This window comes from Pezoporus occidentalis, unplaced genomic scaffold (genome assembly GCF_034315485.1).
Source record: "Pezoporus occidentalis ecotype Australia unplaced genomic scaffold, CSIRO_AGI_Poc_V1 ctg55, whole genome shotgun sequence".
Lineage (NCBI taxonomy): Eukaryota > Metazoa > Chordata > Aves > Psittaciformes > Psittacidae > Pezoporus > Pezoporus occidentalis.
Window position 1 is genome coordinate 540,062 of NW_026915888.1, and position 18,456 is coordinate 558,517.

Genomic DNA, 18,456 nt, shown 5'->3' on the forward strand with positions numbered 1-18,456 from the left:
AAATGTCACTTTAACTTACAGAGGCTCACTCAGGCCTTCTCAGTGCTTCGGTTGGTGAGTGTGTGGTTTTGTTTCTGCTCCTCTCAGAGTGCATAACTCAGCATGGGCAAAGCCACCCATCAGGAATCATAATCTACAGCTACATTAAACCCCATTAGTTAAGAGTTGGACCGGTTACAAGCGAGGGTAGAATACACACTCCATTACTGCATCCGTCTCTTCTCTGTGTGTGTTTAATTTCCTGAACAAAGGGTGGGGAATTAAGAGACACCTCTTTGATACGTTTGCTGCCACTTTGAGCCAGCCCAACTCTGGGAAAGCAATTGTATTTTAATCAGCTCTGTGAGTCATCACCAAAAATGCCAGCTCAGGGGGGTTGGAACTGGATGATCTTAAGGTCCTTTCCAACCCTAACTATTCTATGATTCTATGATTGCTGAGTTCCTATTGTTGCTGATGTGTGAGACGTGAAGTAGAAAGAACCCAACGTGGTGTTTAGCTGCAAGACTGAGCTCAAGATGCTGACAAGTCTGGAAAAGCTCAGTTTTGACTTTGCACACCAACCAAATTTACAGTAGGAAGAACGCGTTTGCCACACCATGATGTCATTTTTCATAGACTCAGAAGGCTTGGTCTGAATACAAAGACTTCTTCAGGATCCTTCCAGGTCTCCTGGCTGGAAGAAAGCCAGTACTGATGTGATAGCGAAATGCGTGCAGATAGCAAAACTACTCATCAGGTAAAATTCCTGCCTGAGCTCACTTGCAAATCAAAAGTGTCATTGAACTGCCTGGAGAAGGTGAAGCTTATCAAAGATTTGCAGATATGAGAGGAAATCACAGGATTCTGGAGAGGATGGAGACATGGTGCTGGACCCCAGCCTTTCCTTGGGGAGGGTTGCTTGGCAGCTGGAAACTCCTGGAGGCTTTTGTAGAAATGGGCATTGGATAAAGACAGACTGAGCTCAGGAAGAAGCTCTTGACTCCACCTCTCATGGTGTGTGGTGTGGCCATGGGGTGGGATGGAAAGCTGGTTAACATGAAAAGGGATGCTTTAGAAGGGGAGGATTTGGGAATTTCAGACGTGAGTTCCCACTGAGAAATGACTTGGCTGGTAAATGGGCTGCAGTCCTGGAAAGTGTTGGTGAATTGTACCATATGTAAATAGACCTTTTTTCTCCCCAGGTAATTATGTGGTAACCATGTAAATACTCACTCTGATAATACAAATTATAAACAAGAAAGCGATTACATATTTATGAATGACAGGCACACACTTAAATGCCCTGGACAATAAAGAATAATATTAGTCATTAGTATGGTAAAGGAGGCATAATGGGCTAAATAACTTAATCTCCCACACATTTCTGGGTTTGGCCAGCATCAAAGATTTCACTGAATTGATCACAAAACAGACTCAGATAATCTTGGCCGATATCCTCCTTTTTGACAAAACAATTCTAATAATAAAATCCCGTGTTTGATTGCTTAGCCCAATGAAACGTTTTTGGTAGTCCTTCCTTTTCATACTGTTCAGTAGGCTGCGGTGATATTGCCAACCAGGCCAGAGCAGGGAGGGAAAGGAAGGGTTTGTGCTGGCCTCGGCAGGAAGGTCAGGGCATGGATCTGGCCAAAGTACAGTGATAGTTGCAGGGAAGCTGAGGGGATTATTAAATGTGCAGAGTGGAAGTGAATGGGAGTATTGTTGTGAAGGGGGGGGATCTTCACAGATACCTCTTTAGGAGATAATACTGGAACAACATGCTTACTACAGTATGGGAGGAACTGAGCTATGGGCAAAACCCTCAGATGTCCCCAAAGGGCTCCCATGCAAGTATTGACAGGGACTCTTGGCCCTGCTGAGATATCGGGAGGTCTCCAGGTGAGGTGACATGTCTGTAGACACACACTGCTCTTGGTGTTTGCAGGGTAGGGAAATAGCTGTTACAGCCATGCTTTTGGACTCTGCAGCTTCTCTGCAGTTTAAGCTATTAAAACTTTTCAAAGAACTTAAATACCCAGAGCTCTGTCTAAAGCTGCGTTGCATCTTGTCCTGTTCTTGTAGCATAACAGGGTGATCTTGAGCAATTTGAGTTGTTTTTATTTCAGTGACCATTAACAGGCACCCAGTTCCACCGCATTGTTTTTAAAGCCTGACTATTTCATTTTTATGGATATTTAAAGCAGGGATCCCTGAAATCCCTAAAACCCCAGCCTGTTTCTCTGAGTCCCAGGCATGCCTGCTGAAAACACTGTCATAAGAAGGAATTTCACCGTACAGGCAGCCTGGAACAGAGACATATTGATGTTATTTAGCCTTCACTTGCCAAGTTGAACGTTAAGATTGTGTTTTCACATGCGAAGAAGCTATCGGCTTTACAGATAGTCATATTTTCATAAGCTGCATTTGGCTGTCACACCTTCTCCTGTAGTCTCTTGATATGCAAACAAGTCTCAGTTATATATGCTCCTGGCCTATAAACTGATATCCCTGCAGAGTTCCTGATTATCCTTCCATTAACTTTTACTCTCCTCCGTCTCCCTCAGGGATGTAACAAGTAGTCTTTCCTTCATCATGGCTTTCCAGCTGGTTACCTCCCTGGTTCTCTCCTAAATGGATTCTCTCAGTAGTTGTGTGTCTCACTAAGGAAATTCCTACTGTGAAATTTCAGCAGGGATTGCTGAAATGGGGATTTGCTTATTTGAAATGCAAGGAAAGCATCCTGGAAAATGCCATCCCAAAGAAGAGAATAACTGTACACCACATCTAAAGTGTAGAGTGTGGTACAACAGGAGGAAGAGGCATCACTTTTTGTATATGGCATTTTGATTTCTCAGCTGTAGTGCTGAAGAATTTGATGCAGGTTTGTGTGAGTCTCTGCCATTCTTGTATTTTCTGGTGTAATTAGTATGGTTTACACACCAGCATTCAACCTCCACACCTTGCTTTCACTGTGCACTTTATTACATTCCTCACTTCCAGTTCTTCCTTTATGGAGTTCAGATTGTGTCTTAATCAGATTCTCAGACCCTGTGCCCATCATAGCTGCAGCTGGGCACATCCCAGCAAAGCATTTAGCAGGGACATCTTCGATTTGTCCCGTGTCCATCCTTCTTCAATCCCCTGTGACGATAAATGTGTGAGTACAACCTGAGTCCTGTTTCCAAAGACTGAGCCCATGCATGCGCCCGTTCATGTTCTAGACACACTTGACCACTAATCTCTATCATTATTTAATTTCAAAGTAGTGCTAAAATACCCTTTGAGGCCTCTCTCTCCTATCACGGAATCCGACTTGTTTTATAGCAGTTGACAACAATCTCTATGTTTCTTGTAGTTATCGCCTTGACTTGAGTATAAATCAGTGTTTGCTCATTCCTGTCAGTATTGTTTGAAGCAGGCTGCTGGCTCAGCTCCTTTAGAATTATTTGAACTGGAATTATTATTTAGCTGAATAAACGTTTCAAAACACGTTGCACATTTCTGGGATTTGTATTAGCACTCCTAGAAACATTGCAAAAACCAGAGACTGGATTTAAATGGTGCTGTAAATATTTACGTGAGCAGACAGTTGTATCTGGGGAGCAGAGGTGACTCCCCTTCTCCATGTGAAGCAGAAGCCTACTTCTTGAGTGGTCACGCTGATTTCAAGGGCTTGCTGTGTTTGTGGCCACTGAACAGAAATAAAATGGTTAGAATATGGCCCCAGCTATGTGGCAATGCCTAATTTGAGCACGCGATTCATCCCATTTCCCATGTGGAGTGGAAAGTCAAAGGTTTTCTTCAATTGCATATATAAATCTATGGGCTTGCGAGATTACAGGTGCCATTAGACTCTTCCTTTTGGAAATCTTAAGTACTTGCATATCTGTACATGCATGATTTGACCAGAAATTCCCCTACAGTGTTTAAAGTCCTGTTGTATATGTCTCTGTCTGAGCAGGTCTGCAGTCTCCGAAGATTAAGTAAGGGTGAGACATTTAGCCACAGGGTAACAACTCTGGTGTGCATTCAGATTTCATATCAGGTAGCTTGTTCTATTATTAAAATAGTACAATTTCGTAACAATGGTAGTTGCTGCTTTAAAAACCTCCCGGTTGCTCAGGCAGCATGCAAGGTGAACGAAGGAATAGAGCTTTTTGAGCTGGTCCCTATCCATAGCCAAAAGTTGGGATTTTCAGTGTCCCTGTATAGTTTGTCCTTCTTCAAGCACCTCGGAGGGGTGCGTGCATGTCCCCATCCGGGCTGCCTATGCACTAAGCAAGCTGCTACTCTGCAGCCTCCAAGGTCAGTGGGGGATGAGAAACTTATGTGTGTTTGTGGCTTCTCAAAGCATCGGAATAATGAGTTAAAAAAGCTTTTTGCCTTCTAACGGGTCGCGTATCTCTCTGATCTATAGGATTTGCACCCTTGACACCATCTTTTGAGGAGCGCTTCCAAAAAGTATGGAATGAATGTAGATTATGTGGGAAATATCTCAGTAGTGTGCTCACACAGCTCGTCAGCACAGTGTCCCGCTGTTGACTGAACGTGTCCTTTATGGAAATTGGCTTTGTAACCCACATTTCAACTGCTGAAGAGTTATGAGGTCGGCAAGTGCAGTTCAGAATGTAGCTCATTTTGTGTGTATCTTGGACCATGTTCACCCCTGGGTTTTATACCACAAAAAAAAATCTGTGGAATGGTGCCAAGAAGAAATTCATCCCCTAATATTTAAAGTCAGCTCCTCCAACACATTCAGTGCATTTCACTGAGCTCCCTAGACCATGACTCTAGGAAGACTTCTGCTTGCTGGTTTTTGGAGGCTGTAATTTTTATATGGGCACTGAGAATAACCAACAATAACAGGTTTTGGGTAGATATTAAATCTTGTGCTTCGAAGTATGAACTTGTATCTACTATTACTCAAGAGCAGAAAGAGGCTGCTGTAGTGAGCAAATGACTGTTGTATTTCTTGCCCCTTTCTATGCTGCACCCAGTGATGGTCAGTGTGAGAGGCAGGCGAGTTAGCTGGATGGATAGCAGGTAGTTCCGAATGGGCAATTCCCATGTTTCTCCAAGAACAGATTGTTAATGAGGAAGCCAGAGCATCGCATTGCTCATGCTTTGATAGGAACCAAAGAATTAATGTCTGCAATGTCTGCAGTCCCTTTTAATGACAGACTTTTAGCAGTGATCACAGAACTGCCTTGCAGAGTTAATTCTGGCTAATGAGCAATTAGTCAGCTCAGTGGTGACTTGCCTGTGGGGAGGAGGTGGTTGGGCTGAGCATGGTGTGGGAGCCCCAGCAGGACCTGTGTGAGCCCGGCACCCTCACCTGTGATGGTGCTTGGGCTGCAGCTGGAATCCTCTCATTCTGAAGGATGTATGGATTTATTCTCCTGCTGCAGACTTGCTTCTTCTCAGTACTCAATGCAGCCAGAGAGCATCTGTCAGCAGAAGCCTCTTTGCCTGCCCGAGCAAAGGTTGAGCTCGCGTGGGCTGAGCATATTCCAGAGTGAATGTGTTTAAATGTTGGGACAGCTACAGATGCTGCTGCTGCTTTCTCACCTCGTGCGAGAAGTGCCTGTGTGTGCCCGCCTGCCTCGGGGCACACCGCAGTGATGGGTGCTGGGACGTGGAGCGGGTGCAGATGGCACTCCAAAACGGGAAGTTCACGAGCTCGTTTCTGTTAGGGAGGTGTGTCTGTATCCTAGCCATAGAGCACAGGAGTCTGCTCATCAGGCTGGAGCACTCTGGGGATGCTACGGTGAAATAACCCAAATGTACAGCTAGGACTGGAGCCTGATGTCCTGGTGTAGTCCTTCTATGGAAGATGTGTCCATCTTCCCTTGTAGGAAGGAAGTCCTGTGTTCCAGCATCATCACCAATGCCTCTCCAGCCCAGGGCTGAGGGGATACTTAGGTTGAGGAGCCTGCATGTCTGGATCCATCACTGACAGGCTCAGCTCTGACCTCTCAGTTTTCCCATCCACAATTCTGTGGGCAGCTCTCGAAGGCAAGCTGAGGGTAGGGGATATGAGCACCATAAATCAGGTGCTTGGTTGTCTGTTCCCTGAGCTAGGCACTGCAAACTGAAGGACAGAGGTGCTTGCTGCAAAGGATGTCTTGTGATGGGACATAAATCTCAGGGATGCCTGCAGACTGTGGTAATTAGGAGCAAAAATCTAAGAGGCATTTGTGGTAATCGGGGAACTGAGCATTGCTCGACTACAGTGTAATTAACAGTGGTGATGAATTGATATTGGTGATAGGCAGAGCTTATGTAGCGCTTCAGAAGCATTGATGTTTTCTAAGGTAAAGATTAGACTGTTCCATTTACTGAGTTAGTAAATTTGGGAAGTAAAACAGGTTAAATGAAATGATTCCCCCCCAGACTGGAGCAGTGATACTTGAATCCCTGTATTTACATACTGGGAGGGAGGGTGCACTTACATAAAAGCATGTGTGCCTCTATATAACTCCATGTACATATGTAACACCCAAAAACTATCCTTATGCATTCATATTTGCGTGTGGAGTCTGTCTGCGGATGTGTGTGTATATGTATAAAAACATGATTTATGGGTTTTTAAACCTCCTTGACAGGCTCCATGAGAGCAGTTCCTAAATGTAAGCCAAGATTTTTGACTAAGAGACAGGTAGCAGTAGGTGCTAATAAATGAAAGAACTGTGAGTAAAATGTTGTGACATCCACCTCTCCGAACAACCTGCGGAGCCCTGGCAGAGCCATCAAACCGAGCTGAGAGTAATCAGCAGGGACTGATAAAGCTGCTCTTGTAATTATTTGTTTGATATACAGCTTTCCTTCTTCCTTCTGCATAAATAGCAGCATTGCTTTGCTTAGTGTGGGAGGTGTTTTTTTATTCCTGTCAGGGCTTGTTCTCACCAAGATGTCATGAGAGGAGGACTGAGATCTGCATTTTTGGTTTATTTACGGGCTTCCATTGTAATTCTGACAGCATACGGTGGAGACAGCATTCATTTAGATGGGGAGAGGCGTCCTTGCTTCATGCAAAGCTGTCAGTGGTGCAGGCTCTGTCGTGCTGCTTTTAAGCTGCTCTGATTCCTCTAGGTTTGGCCTGGAAGAAGCTGTTCCTGAGAGGAGGCAACTGCTGAGGTCTGAAGGCTGTCGCGATGTCGTGCCCTTGTATTTAGATGTTAAATAAATTGCCATAGCAGGTTTCTCATTTATAAGTGTGAGTTTGATGATGCCACAGCCCAGACTGCCCCAAAACCGCACAGCCCGTCAGATTGACAACTGTTAGTTATCCTTAAATAACTTCCTTCCTCACCACATCCAAGCATTGACTGATTTCCAGGCAGTCACAGTAGTGGCCCGTCAGTGACGACTGCACTGAGCCAAAAGGCTCCTGTTGATGTCAGTGATTTCTGGGAATGCTGCCTGCATGGTTTTGTTCCGGGATTCCCCTCTCCATCCATGCCTGGTTCACTCAGGGCAAATTCTGCAATTCTGTGTTTAACAGAAAGCTCAGTAATTCACTCCCATTTTAAGCACTTTCATTTTCCTTGTTTCATTTATGTTTTTTTTTCTTAAAGAAAAAAAAAAAGCTAGTTATTTCTTTTTAAAAAGGAAGAAAAAAGTCCTATACACCAGAATAGTTTTGATATTGTCTAAGGGTTTTACCAGGAACACAGGAAGAAGGAGGAGGCATAAGGGAAGAGTGGCACATTAGAGCAGAAAATAGATTTCCTAGCCTAAAGTGAAAGAAATCCAGACTGCTGCCTTTAGCATACATTTGAATACCGTCAAGGGCATCTGGAACATGGTGATAGGCATTCTCCTTCTGATAACGCTGAAAATTCATTAATGATGAGGCACAGATACGCCACCGGCCCTGTGCTTCACAGGCAATATTGGAACAGGGTCTGAGCCATCAGAGGCTGCATTCAGGCTCCTGCCAGGGTCATTGCCAACTCGCTCTGACTCAGGAGAAATACCTCAGACTTGAACCAGATTAATGAAAAGAGAAATTGTTCTGAGCCCAAGAAAAAAAAGCTTTATACTCATTGCAGCTCTATGGGGGTTGTTCCTGAGTGATTACGGTGCATCCTTTCAGTGCTTTCTGATTCCAGGCAATGATGGCATTTTAAGATAAATAACGTGATCATGGCTCCGCTTGTTATTGAGGGGCTTTTATTCTTGCTGATGTTACATGAAAAAGAAAGTTATTAAAAAAAGGTGGCACTAACAAATTGAAGCCCCCAGGGAACTGTTGCCTGAATGGGATTTTGATTGGAGTTCAATTTAATTGGCCATAAATCTTCTCGTTTCTGATTTACATTCTGCCTTAGACCAGTCTCCCAAATTCATGATAATCAGGTTTTCATTTTTCTCTATCAAACAGAATACCCTGACATGAGCATAAACACGAAATATTCCTTCAGCAAGGTGACCTTGTTCTTGCTTGTACCATGCTGGTAACTGATTTAATGCCTCCTTGCCTGTAAATCAGGCCTCTTTCTGAGGCATGTCCATCAGATTTGGAGGTAATTGGCCAGTGTAGTTGGTTTTTCACTGTAGTATTTTGAGAGCAAGATAGTAGAGCTTATAAACCTCTACTACAAGAGTAGCTGTGATCATTCCTACTGACACCATGGAAAGCATTCAGCTGGTGCCTCTCCTTGTTGGCTGGCTTTGAATGCAGCGATGTGCATATCTCAGAGAACAGAAGCTCTTGTTCTAGCCTGGAGTAAATATGCGAGATGCAGAGCCCAGTAATTTCTGTGGGGTTTGAATTAAATCTTTTTCCTGTCACATTGCAATGTCTGTACGGGAATGAAGTTAACGCTGCAGGTGCTGCTTGTACCGGGCCCTTCTGCTTTGAAGGGGTGCTGCAAAGGAGGAAACGGGTTTGGTTTTGTGCCTGCCATGACTGTTGTTAGCCTTTGCTCTATGACTTAGCCCAGTGCTGGCAGGGAGGGGATGGAGACCTGAGGGCTTCTCTGCATTTACATTCTCAGCAACGTAAATGCTGATTTGGAGGTGCTGGGCCTTGTTTCTGGTCAGAATCTTAGGAATTGCTCTTTAGGATTAGAACGCTTTTTCACGGGGAATTTGGAAGTTCTTTAGTGTTTGTAGTTGCTTTTCACAGCAGAGGTCACTTTGGTTTCACTTTTGCCTTGAAGAACTCTATGAAGAGGGTTTGTGCTTTATATGCCGTTTGTATAGTGGAATTTTGTCACCCCCAAAAGAAATTTCACATAAGAAAAAAGGTCTTCAGGCACCCTGGGAATCCTGGTCCGCATCCCCTCACTGCTCTGGAGTGCCATACACAGCACATTGTAGAGTGTCCTCTTGCTCCCCACTGCTCTGCTCTCCTTTCCCTTTACTTTCCCCAGGGTTGCTTCTTGCAATTGCTGGTTTACGTTCATCAGTTGTTTTCCTTCCCCTCCTGATCTGCAATACCCAAAGGAGGCTCCACACGAGAGGACTGTGGGGATGAATTCTCCAGGGGAGTGATTTAGAGAGGAGATGAGTAAGAGGTGAGAACCACGTGGGATGAAAGGAAATAGAACTAATTCTGATTAGATACCCAAATCCCTTAAATCCACTTGCTGCTCTTGCAATCTCCTTCATGGGAATCTCAATAAAGTGCCTCAGTTGCTGCAAGGAGTGGGTAGGAAAAGGGAAGGAACCAGCCCATATTGAGTTGTAATCGGAGTTACTGGGTTTGGAGAATATTGTAGTTTAATGTTTTGCCCATCTTTCCTGTCCCATGGTTCTTTTCCCTTGTGATTCTTCTGTGTTTCTAAGTTGTGACGCTTCATTATATTGCTCATTTAACCATTTCCAACAGTACTGAGATTGGCAGGTTGAGTTTTCTGCAATCATGCAACTTCGTGCCCTGTAGATTGAATGTTCTATGGCCTGTGAAGAAAAGGTGAAAAGAAAGTTACATCTGCTGCCAGTTTCCTAATTACATCAGCATCAAATACATTGAGTTTGTTCATGCCAGGTACTTTTACTGAAAAAAACATTTGTAAGCATGGCCTTGGCAATGGGAAGCAGTGGTTTTCCTTTTGCTTTCTGAACCATTAGAATTCTTTCTCTTCTTTTTTTTCTCTTCCTTCCCTACAAAAGAAATAGAGAAAAATCTGAATTTTAACTCATTATGGTTATCTGCTGATTATTTTTTTTTTTTGTCTGCAAAGATGAATAGCTGGAAGATTGCTGAAAGTAGCATGAAGGAAAATGAGCATCTGTTACTGAAGTTTCTGCTGACTTACCAGTATTTAGGCTTGTATGACAGCAGTGGGCAGGTACCAAGGCAGATGAGACATGACTGTGCTGGCTGAGCATGGAGCAGGGCTTGTTCCCCAGGGAATGGGGCACAGAGTGCTTCATGGGAAACAGCTGAAGGACTTGTGCTGTGTCCCAACCCAAAGAGAGCACGAGGCAAAGACAAGAAGGACCTCTGAACAAAAGTGTCTTCATGCCCAATAATGCATCTGCAAACAGCTGAGTCCTAGCAACTATGAAGTTGTCAATGGGGAGGGTTCAGAATGTGACTTCACTGTGCAGCCTGCTCCACAGCACAATTGTTTCTGCTTCTTCAGTCAGTATCTATTTGATTCTCAGTTTAGGAGTCAGAGCTTTTCCAAGCTACCTAGATGGTATTTCTTGTTAAAGCTTGGACCCCAAAGCCCAGTGAATAAGACTGGCAGTTGGTTCTTCTCCCATCTGTGGTTTTAACTGCATCACTTTTGGCTCCAGTTTCCTATCCTACTGTTTCTCCATCACAGCAGTAACTTTTTTTGACCTGTATGTGAATTAGGACAAACAGGGCCTTGGTTTTGGTCATATTGCAAATAAACATTGAAGGAGAGGAAATCTGCATGTCTGCTCTGAGCCACAGCTCTGTGTGGTCCATTATGTCGTTTGGGACAATATCCATCTAGAGAAGATGCTCGTTGCTTGTGATTCTTTGTATTTTCCTTCTGTTCCATCCCTTAGTCCTTGATGCTTTTGGAGCAGATCAAATCCTTCAGCAAAGCTTTCCCAGTGTCACACAGATTAGAAATGATTAATAGGTGTGGTTACTAAATCTGGTCAAGAATTGTCTAAGATGTTTTTCCAAAATGTTTAGTGTGATCCATCTTCGTTTCCTTGAACTCTGGTTTTGGTGTAAGTTTGATCAATAAAGACTTTTCCAGGATTGAGATCAGATGGAAGGCATCTCCCATCTCTGTTCCCAGATGGGAGTAAGAACCAATCTAACTCAGCCTAGACTAGGTATATTTGTTAAAGCCTGTGCCTTGACAAATTATGCTTGACCATAAGTCCCTTGTACCCTTGCTTTATCCCCTGCTCATGCTCACTGAGCAGTGACTTGCACATCCTGAGTTCTTGTAAGGAGGATCCCACTGCCATGGTCAGGACAGTGAGTGACACTGATGGCACAGATGGACACTGCACCCTCCATACCTTTCCTTAGCATCTTCTCTAGCTCCTGTAATTCTGGTGGGAGATTGTCAAAAGCTTGTGCCTTTCATCCCAGGAGTGGGAAGGGCTTTATTTGTTTTGTTAATCTGAAAGTTAAGTGGGTGGGAAGATAAGTCTGCAGCCCCGCTCCATTCCTCACATGGTACCAGCTCTTGTTTCCCCTTGAGAGAGGCAGAGCAGATGGAAGGCAGAGATGAAATGAAGATCAAAAGTAAACAGCATGATTAAGTTTTTGATAAAGGATAAAACACTTATCACATCAAAGCTGCTGAAAACCACATGAAATGTTTCCTGAACATTTCATGTCCACGTAAGCATTAACTGCACTTGCCATGGGGATGTTTGTAACAGCAGCAGTGGAGCTGGGGAGGCTGGTGGGGTACGTACCCTTGTGGCTTTGCTCCAGATCACCAGCCTGGCACCAGGAAGGCAGAGCCTGTTAGCCATGCTCTAGACCATTGCACCTCTCCTCCTGCAGATTGGTGGGCCCATGTGATGTGCATGGTTAAATCCTTTAAGCAAGGATGTGCAAGGCAATCCTTTAAGCTGTGTCCTGCTCAGTTTTCCTGCTTTGGGCACGGGTTTTCTAGAAGTTAACAACATGCAAGCTGTTGTTTCCAGGAAAAGTGGAATAAAGGTTTTGTGCCCAACATGGACTTCTCTACAAATATCTAAGGAGCTGGACTTGATTTTTACTTGCCAAGTTTTATATTAAAAAGCCCAGAAATAGGGCAGTACTGCAACAGTTTGAGAAAGACCTGTATTAGTCACAAGAAAGTTAATCAGAAGGGATGTCTCATGGTCACTGGTCCAGGCTCCCACTTGAAGCACGGCTAACTTCAAAGTACACTCAGATTGCTCAAGATAGAAGTTGAGCATCCTTTCCAGGTCCCTGTTCCAATTTCACACGGTGCTCGGGGGGATTCTCTCTTAGGTTCAACTGGAATTTCCCATCTTGTCTCTCATCCAGTCACCGTGCTCTTCAGAGAAGTGTCTGTCTCTGCCTACACGCCTGCCTTTCCATTGCCCAAACCACTGTCAGTACAATAAGACAGATCTCCTTGAGGTTGTTTGCTTGTTTGTTTTCCTCTCTCAGTGCTTCCCTTGTTGTTCTGTATTCTGCAGGTGATTGACAGCATAACCTTGTCTTTGCCTCGTGCAGGTAATCACATATTTGGGCTCTTTCAAAGCCAGATCTTGTTTCTATTTAGTACTTTTGAAAAGGGTACTTCAGAAACTGCATTTCTGATGTCTGCAGAACGGGAATCAGGTGTTGCAAGCAGAGAAGTTCCTGTCCTAAATTCCCATCTGCCAGACGTTCATGTTAGTTATTACCAAGCTTAGCAGTGCAAGAATTTATTATTCTCTGAGCCACTGGCCTTCATCCTGCTGTGAACATAACAGTGTTAGTTAACAGGAAGCAAAAAGGCATGAAATTAAAGCTTTCAGGTCATCTTCAGTGGCAAGTGAGGTAGCAACCAGGCACCCAGCTCAGGTATGACACAGGCCTTGCCCAAAACCAAGATTAGATGGTAAGCTCCATAACAAACAATCCAATGTGATTTCTTAGCAATACCAAGGATAGATGTCTCGGTGACAGTTGTACAGCTGGGTTTATTCAGTTCAAAAGAAAAAGGTAAGTTTTTTCTTAAGAAGCATTACTGTGTATTTCAGCAAGATTTCTCATGTAATAAGATGCAATACTTCAGGCAACATTCTGTTTAGATACATTCCTATTTAATAATAAAAATGGCATTGACAGTGAGGGGTTGCACTGAATAAGTTACTACTTCGAGTTCTGTTTTATGCTGAAGCCAGATGTGTCCTGTAAGTTCCCAGCTCTTGTAACTTTTCCTTTTCCTCATCTGGACAGCTACATGTCCACGAGATTTATTTCTTGATCTATATGGACATGCAATCCTTTTTGGGGATTATTGCCATAGAAACAAGACGTAACACGGAGCGTGTTAGAAGTAACAAATGGGATTTGGCAGTCTCTCCCATTTACTACACAGAGGTTGAGCTGTATACAAAAAGCAGTAATTACTTGCTCTCAGAGCCTTATTAACAGGCATATCTGCACATTCATTAAAACTAGATACTTCCATTCTGTCTGGGATGACATTTAGCTATGCTGGTCTTGAATCTAAAACCCATGCCATCTATTTTGTTTCTCAGTCAAGGCAGGGATTTGTTGGTTTTGACATTTGGGCTCCTCTTTGTTTGATTGCAGGGCCCACAGCAGTCCGTGCTCCCAGCCCTGCTGAGCCTCTCACAAGGAGATAAGATGCAGTAACTGCACCAGGGAATGGTCTCCTCTTGGAAGGGTGAAGTCACCCAAGTTTTGCTCATAAAGCCTGATCTCCCACAGTGCTGGGACCCAGCTCCCAGCCTCTCCCAGGGCTTCACACCCTGCCTGGCTTACAGACACGTGGCAGCGTGGAGACCTCACACAGTGCTGAGGCACTGGCACAGGGTGCCCAGAGAAGCTGTGGCTGCCCCATCCCTGGCAGTGTTCAAGGCCAGGTTGGACACAGGGGCTTGGAGCAAGCTGCTCTAGTGGAAGGTGTCCATGCCCATTCCATGCTCATGGAGCTGGATGAGCTTTAAGGTTCTTCCAATCCAAACCGTTCCATGATGCTTGTTTCAAACGTTTAGTACCTAAGTATAAATCTAGGACATAGAACCTAGGACTAACTTGAGGCTCCAAAAACAGTGCAGGTGTCTGCCTTCTTCCTCTTCCTCATTCCTCTTTTCCTTGCTCTCCAATCGATTCTTCAGCTCCTATGTTCTCCATTCCCTCCAACTCCCTTCATTTTTCCATCCTTCTCCAGTTGACTTTACTCCTGCTTCTACCTCCTCACTGACTCTTCTATCCCATGGGAGCCACAGAGCGCTTCTCAAGGTCCACTCTGAGTAGCCCTTAGGTGGCACCCTAAAATCTCCCTGCCTCATCCTCAGGGGGACAGAGGTTCAAATGACCAGCTCTGTTCTGCTTGGGAACCTGCTGAATTCATATCCCAGGTATCTTGCCCCTCCTATGTGGGACTGACAGGGAATCACCACAGATGCTCTTGCTTGGGGTGGAAGCCCGAAGTAGCTGCCATCACTTTCTACCTAAAAGTGTAAATCAAAATGTCCTGTTTATTTCCCATTGCAGGTATGATCTACCAGTGACAACAATAAAAGAGGTTATAACGAAGGGACCATGTTAATTTGGTGACCTGGAAGCTCTCATTAGTGGCTTGTGTTTTTCAGATCGACCAGGAGGTGGATGTGGCTGTGAATCTGATGGATCCTGTCCCTCACACGGGTGTTTCTCTGTTGCAGGGAGGCATGCCCCAAACGCTGAGTTCTACCAGTATGTTTACCCCATGTGGCTTCAGCCCTCATCTACATACTTCAAAAGAAGATGAACAAGGATTGATCTTCCAGGATGGAAACCTTACCTCAGCATCTCTGGATGCTCTAATCCAGCATCTGATACCTACCACTGATTACTACCCTGAAGTAAGCAACTCACAGTGTAATAAACAGTTTCATTTTGATGAATTGGGGCAGCACTGTATGCAAAAGTGCAAATGTGTTAAATTTTGAATTAAGAGGGCTAATTTAAAAGCTGCATACAATTAAAGCTTGGTAAATGGATGCATTGCTTTAAATGCTGGTGCACTGCTCTATAATTGTTCCCATGAAAAAGCAGATCCCAAAGTTGATACTGCCTTTACATAGGAGAATGGGGCAAGGGGGAGTTGTGGTGGTGATGTATCAGCGATACAGCAGTCGTAGCACTACAAAAATAGCAATGCATCCCAGAGAGGTTTAGATGAAGGCTGCAGCAAAAAACTTCAAGTCTGAACTCGCATTAAATGAACTGAATTTCAGTGGCTGCTGAAGTCATCCAGGTTTGTCTGTGTGTGCAAAGCATTCTCTCAGTGACAGCAGAGATGCTCCTTCTGATGGGTTCATATATTCACACCAACTTTGCAGGCACTGGTCAGTGTAATCCAGATCCTAATCCATGCTCAATCAGTGAATATTCAGGGTTTCTTCACCAACAGTGTGAGGATCTAAACTGGAAGCAGGTTTATGGTCCTGTAAGCCATTGACTTCACTGGATTTTTTGCAAATCCTCAGTGGAATTCAGGATGGAGTTTGACTGGAAGACTTTTAAGTGCTAATTTATCTCTATGGAATAGCTTGTATTTCAAAGCAGAGTAGCACTGACTTTTGGGCAGTTTAGAAGACTAGGGAAGCTATCATTGCAGAGCAGACAGCGTGTTTTAAATTACCCCCAGTTTCTGATCAGCTAAAAATAAGTAGTAAAAAAGCATATCAATTAAAAGAATAGAAAAACCATAAAAATAGGTAATGGGCAGATCAGGCTGTGAGGTTTTCATTAAGCAATGTGTGATACGCAATATTATACCTGCTGCTCAGGAGTGTGGCTGGGTCTGGGGGAAAGAGATAATTCAGGTTCCAGGAGGGGTGAGGATGCAAACAGCTGACGATTCATGCATATATTTGAAATTCACTGCTGGAATACCTTAAATAATCTGAGGATTTATCCAACAGTCTTGCTTCCCACAGCTTCCCAGATGTGGGGTTGTATATGATATGGCTTGGATGATAGAAACTAATTTTGGGGAGTTAGAAGAATAAATGAAAGATTCCTTAAAACAGGCTGGGTGAGAGCTGCAAGGTTTGAGTTCCGGTGGCACTTGCAGCTCACAACCCAGTACAGCACAGAGGTGCCCAAGTGTCTATATGTATATCTTTCACTGGCCTCCATGTATCCCTGGTTGTGCTGTCTCCTATACCTGGACTCAGTCCCATAGAGTGGCCTACACACTGTCTTTGCTGGATGCTTGCATAGGGTTCAGGCAGCCAAAGGCTGGAAGTGGAAGTGAGTGCTGTGGAGGAAGGAGGTGCTGCTGCCTCCTGCAGTTCCATTTTCAGGGCCAGAAATCCTTATGTCTTTTAGACGTAAAGGTCTATCCCAGGGGAAATGCAAAAACCTTGGAGTTTGGGGTTTTTATGGCTAATATTACCACTGTACAGGTGCTTACAGCAGGTCTGCTTGTCTGTCTCCTGCAGAAAGCCTATATCTTTACATTCCTGCTGAGTTCCAGACTCTTCATTGAACCCCATGAGCTTTTGTCCCGTGTTTGTCACAAGTGCATTGAGCAGCAGCGGCTGGACGACCCCGTGCTGGACAAGGTTAGTTTATCTTTACAGCAGAGATATGCGAGGTATTTTCAATGAGCAGAGAATGCTGGGGATCTGGTGTGTGTCGTTTACCTCCTTTTGGATTGAATGAAACTTGCTCATAAAGGATGACAGTTGCTGCTGAGATCCTGACATTGAGACATCCTAGTATCCATGTCCAAGAGCAGTGCTCCAGGCAATAGTCACTTCAAATCTTCTTCTGATTTTCCCTTTCCCCCTGTCTCAGTCTTCCCAGGTGACTTTCCTTCTTAACTTCTTTAAGGCTCAGATGGAGCCTGGGGATGCAAGGAGGTAGGACGTACACCTCACGCACTGTCAACACACCACTCTCCCATTTGTACTTAGCGCGTCTGCCCTTTTGCTTTCTTGCTTCTGGTACAGTAATATTTCCTCTCGGCCTTACCTGTCACTTTGAACACTACATAACGGCATGCAACTACCCCCTAACCTCCCGCTGCCAGCACTGACAGGTCCTTACCCGCACAGCCCTGCTGCACAGCGGCGCTGTCTGGCACGCCAGGAACGAGTTGAAGCAGTAGTGAGGCTGTGTCAGGGTAACACAGTGAGTAAATCCAAGCTGTTGCTATGTCGGCATTCATCCTGTTTTGCCCTGGGGACTGTGCAGACGGATACAGTGTGTAACAACACTTGTGCATCCTCTGGCAGTCCCACAGGCAGTGCGATGGAGATGGATCCCAAAGGATCCTATTCAGTGCTGGATTCCACCCAGCCTCTCCTCAGTGCCTTGATGAAGACCTATGCCTGCATTACCTAGAGCAGGAGATGCACCTTCAGTGCAGCGGAGGAAAGATGAACATGCATTAGTTGCAAGTTTCCAAAGCCCCCAGAATTCTGAAATGACTCTCAATCAAGATCAGCCTTTCGAGCTTTGAAACAGTGTTTTTGGCATCAAATACTGAATCATCAACATCTCAACACATGTGCTTGTTTTTACGCAGGCAACTGGTTGCATGAGTAACAGGAGCTATGTGTTAAATGTGGAGAGCAATTAGCCAGACTGCTCACAAATCTGACACTTGGGTTGCTCATACAGTTGGTATTAATAGAAATACCTGCATGAAGTGCACCAAACAAAACAGTTGTTCTGAAGTGTGATGAACTGTTCTCTGATGCTATCACCACAGACACAAGTTTAGGAGGGTTAAAATGTGAGCACTGACAAGTTTTGCTGCACATTAAACTCTGCAAGAAATGAGAAATGCTGTATGGTTATGAAGATCTGTCTGCAATGTGGCCTGGCCTGAGTCACACAGAGTTGGTGAGACACAACTGATGTGCTCCTGAGAGCACCGCTGACTTTGAAACCTTGCACACAAGCGACCTCCCATCCCCTGTGTGCTGTGACTCGCACAAAGTCCTCTCCTTCCATTCCTAATAGCAGTTTACACAGCTGGAGCAAATGTCTCCCCAGACCTTTGTAGTCTCCAATAAAGCTTTCCCTTTAGCAGCCACCTGCTGGTCTTTGAGCATGAGCCTAATGCTAGCTGACAGCAGCTATTTTTAGAGATGTGGTTCATTGAAACCTGTTGTTGGTGGAAAGCTGAAATACGCATTTTAACCACCTTGGTTGAGAAGCAGAGAGCGGTGGAGCTCAAGAGTATAAATTTTCCTGATTACAGGGTACACTTTAGCTACAGAGCATAGGATGGAGATGAAGGCTGTTTGTTTGGCTCTGTTTTCTGTAAATAAAAATGTCATTTGTTGTTTAACGCAATTTCCTTTTCACATGTTCTTGGACAA

General features: G+C 44.5%; 1 protein-coding gene across 1 annotated transcript in view; it reads left to right on the top strand.

Moving 5' to 3' along the window:
* RASGEF1C (RasGEF domain family member 1C) overlaps positions 1-18,456 on the top strand; it is a 67,905-nt gene that overhangs the window by 25,548 nt on the left and 23,901 nt on the right. Inside the window, exons 2-3 of the mRNA XM_062638009.1 lie at positions 14,797-14,976; positions 16,564-16,686. Coding sequence (XP_062493993.1) covers positions 14,803-14,976; positions 16,564-16,686 — 297 coding nt within the window. The 5' untranslated portion in view covers positions 14,797-14,802. The remainder of the gene's footprint in view (positions 1-14,796; positions 14,977-16,563; positions 16,687-18,456) is intronic.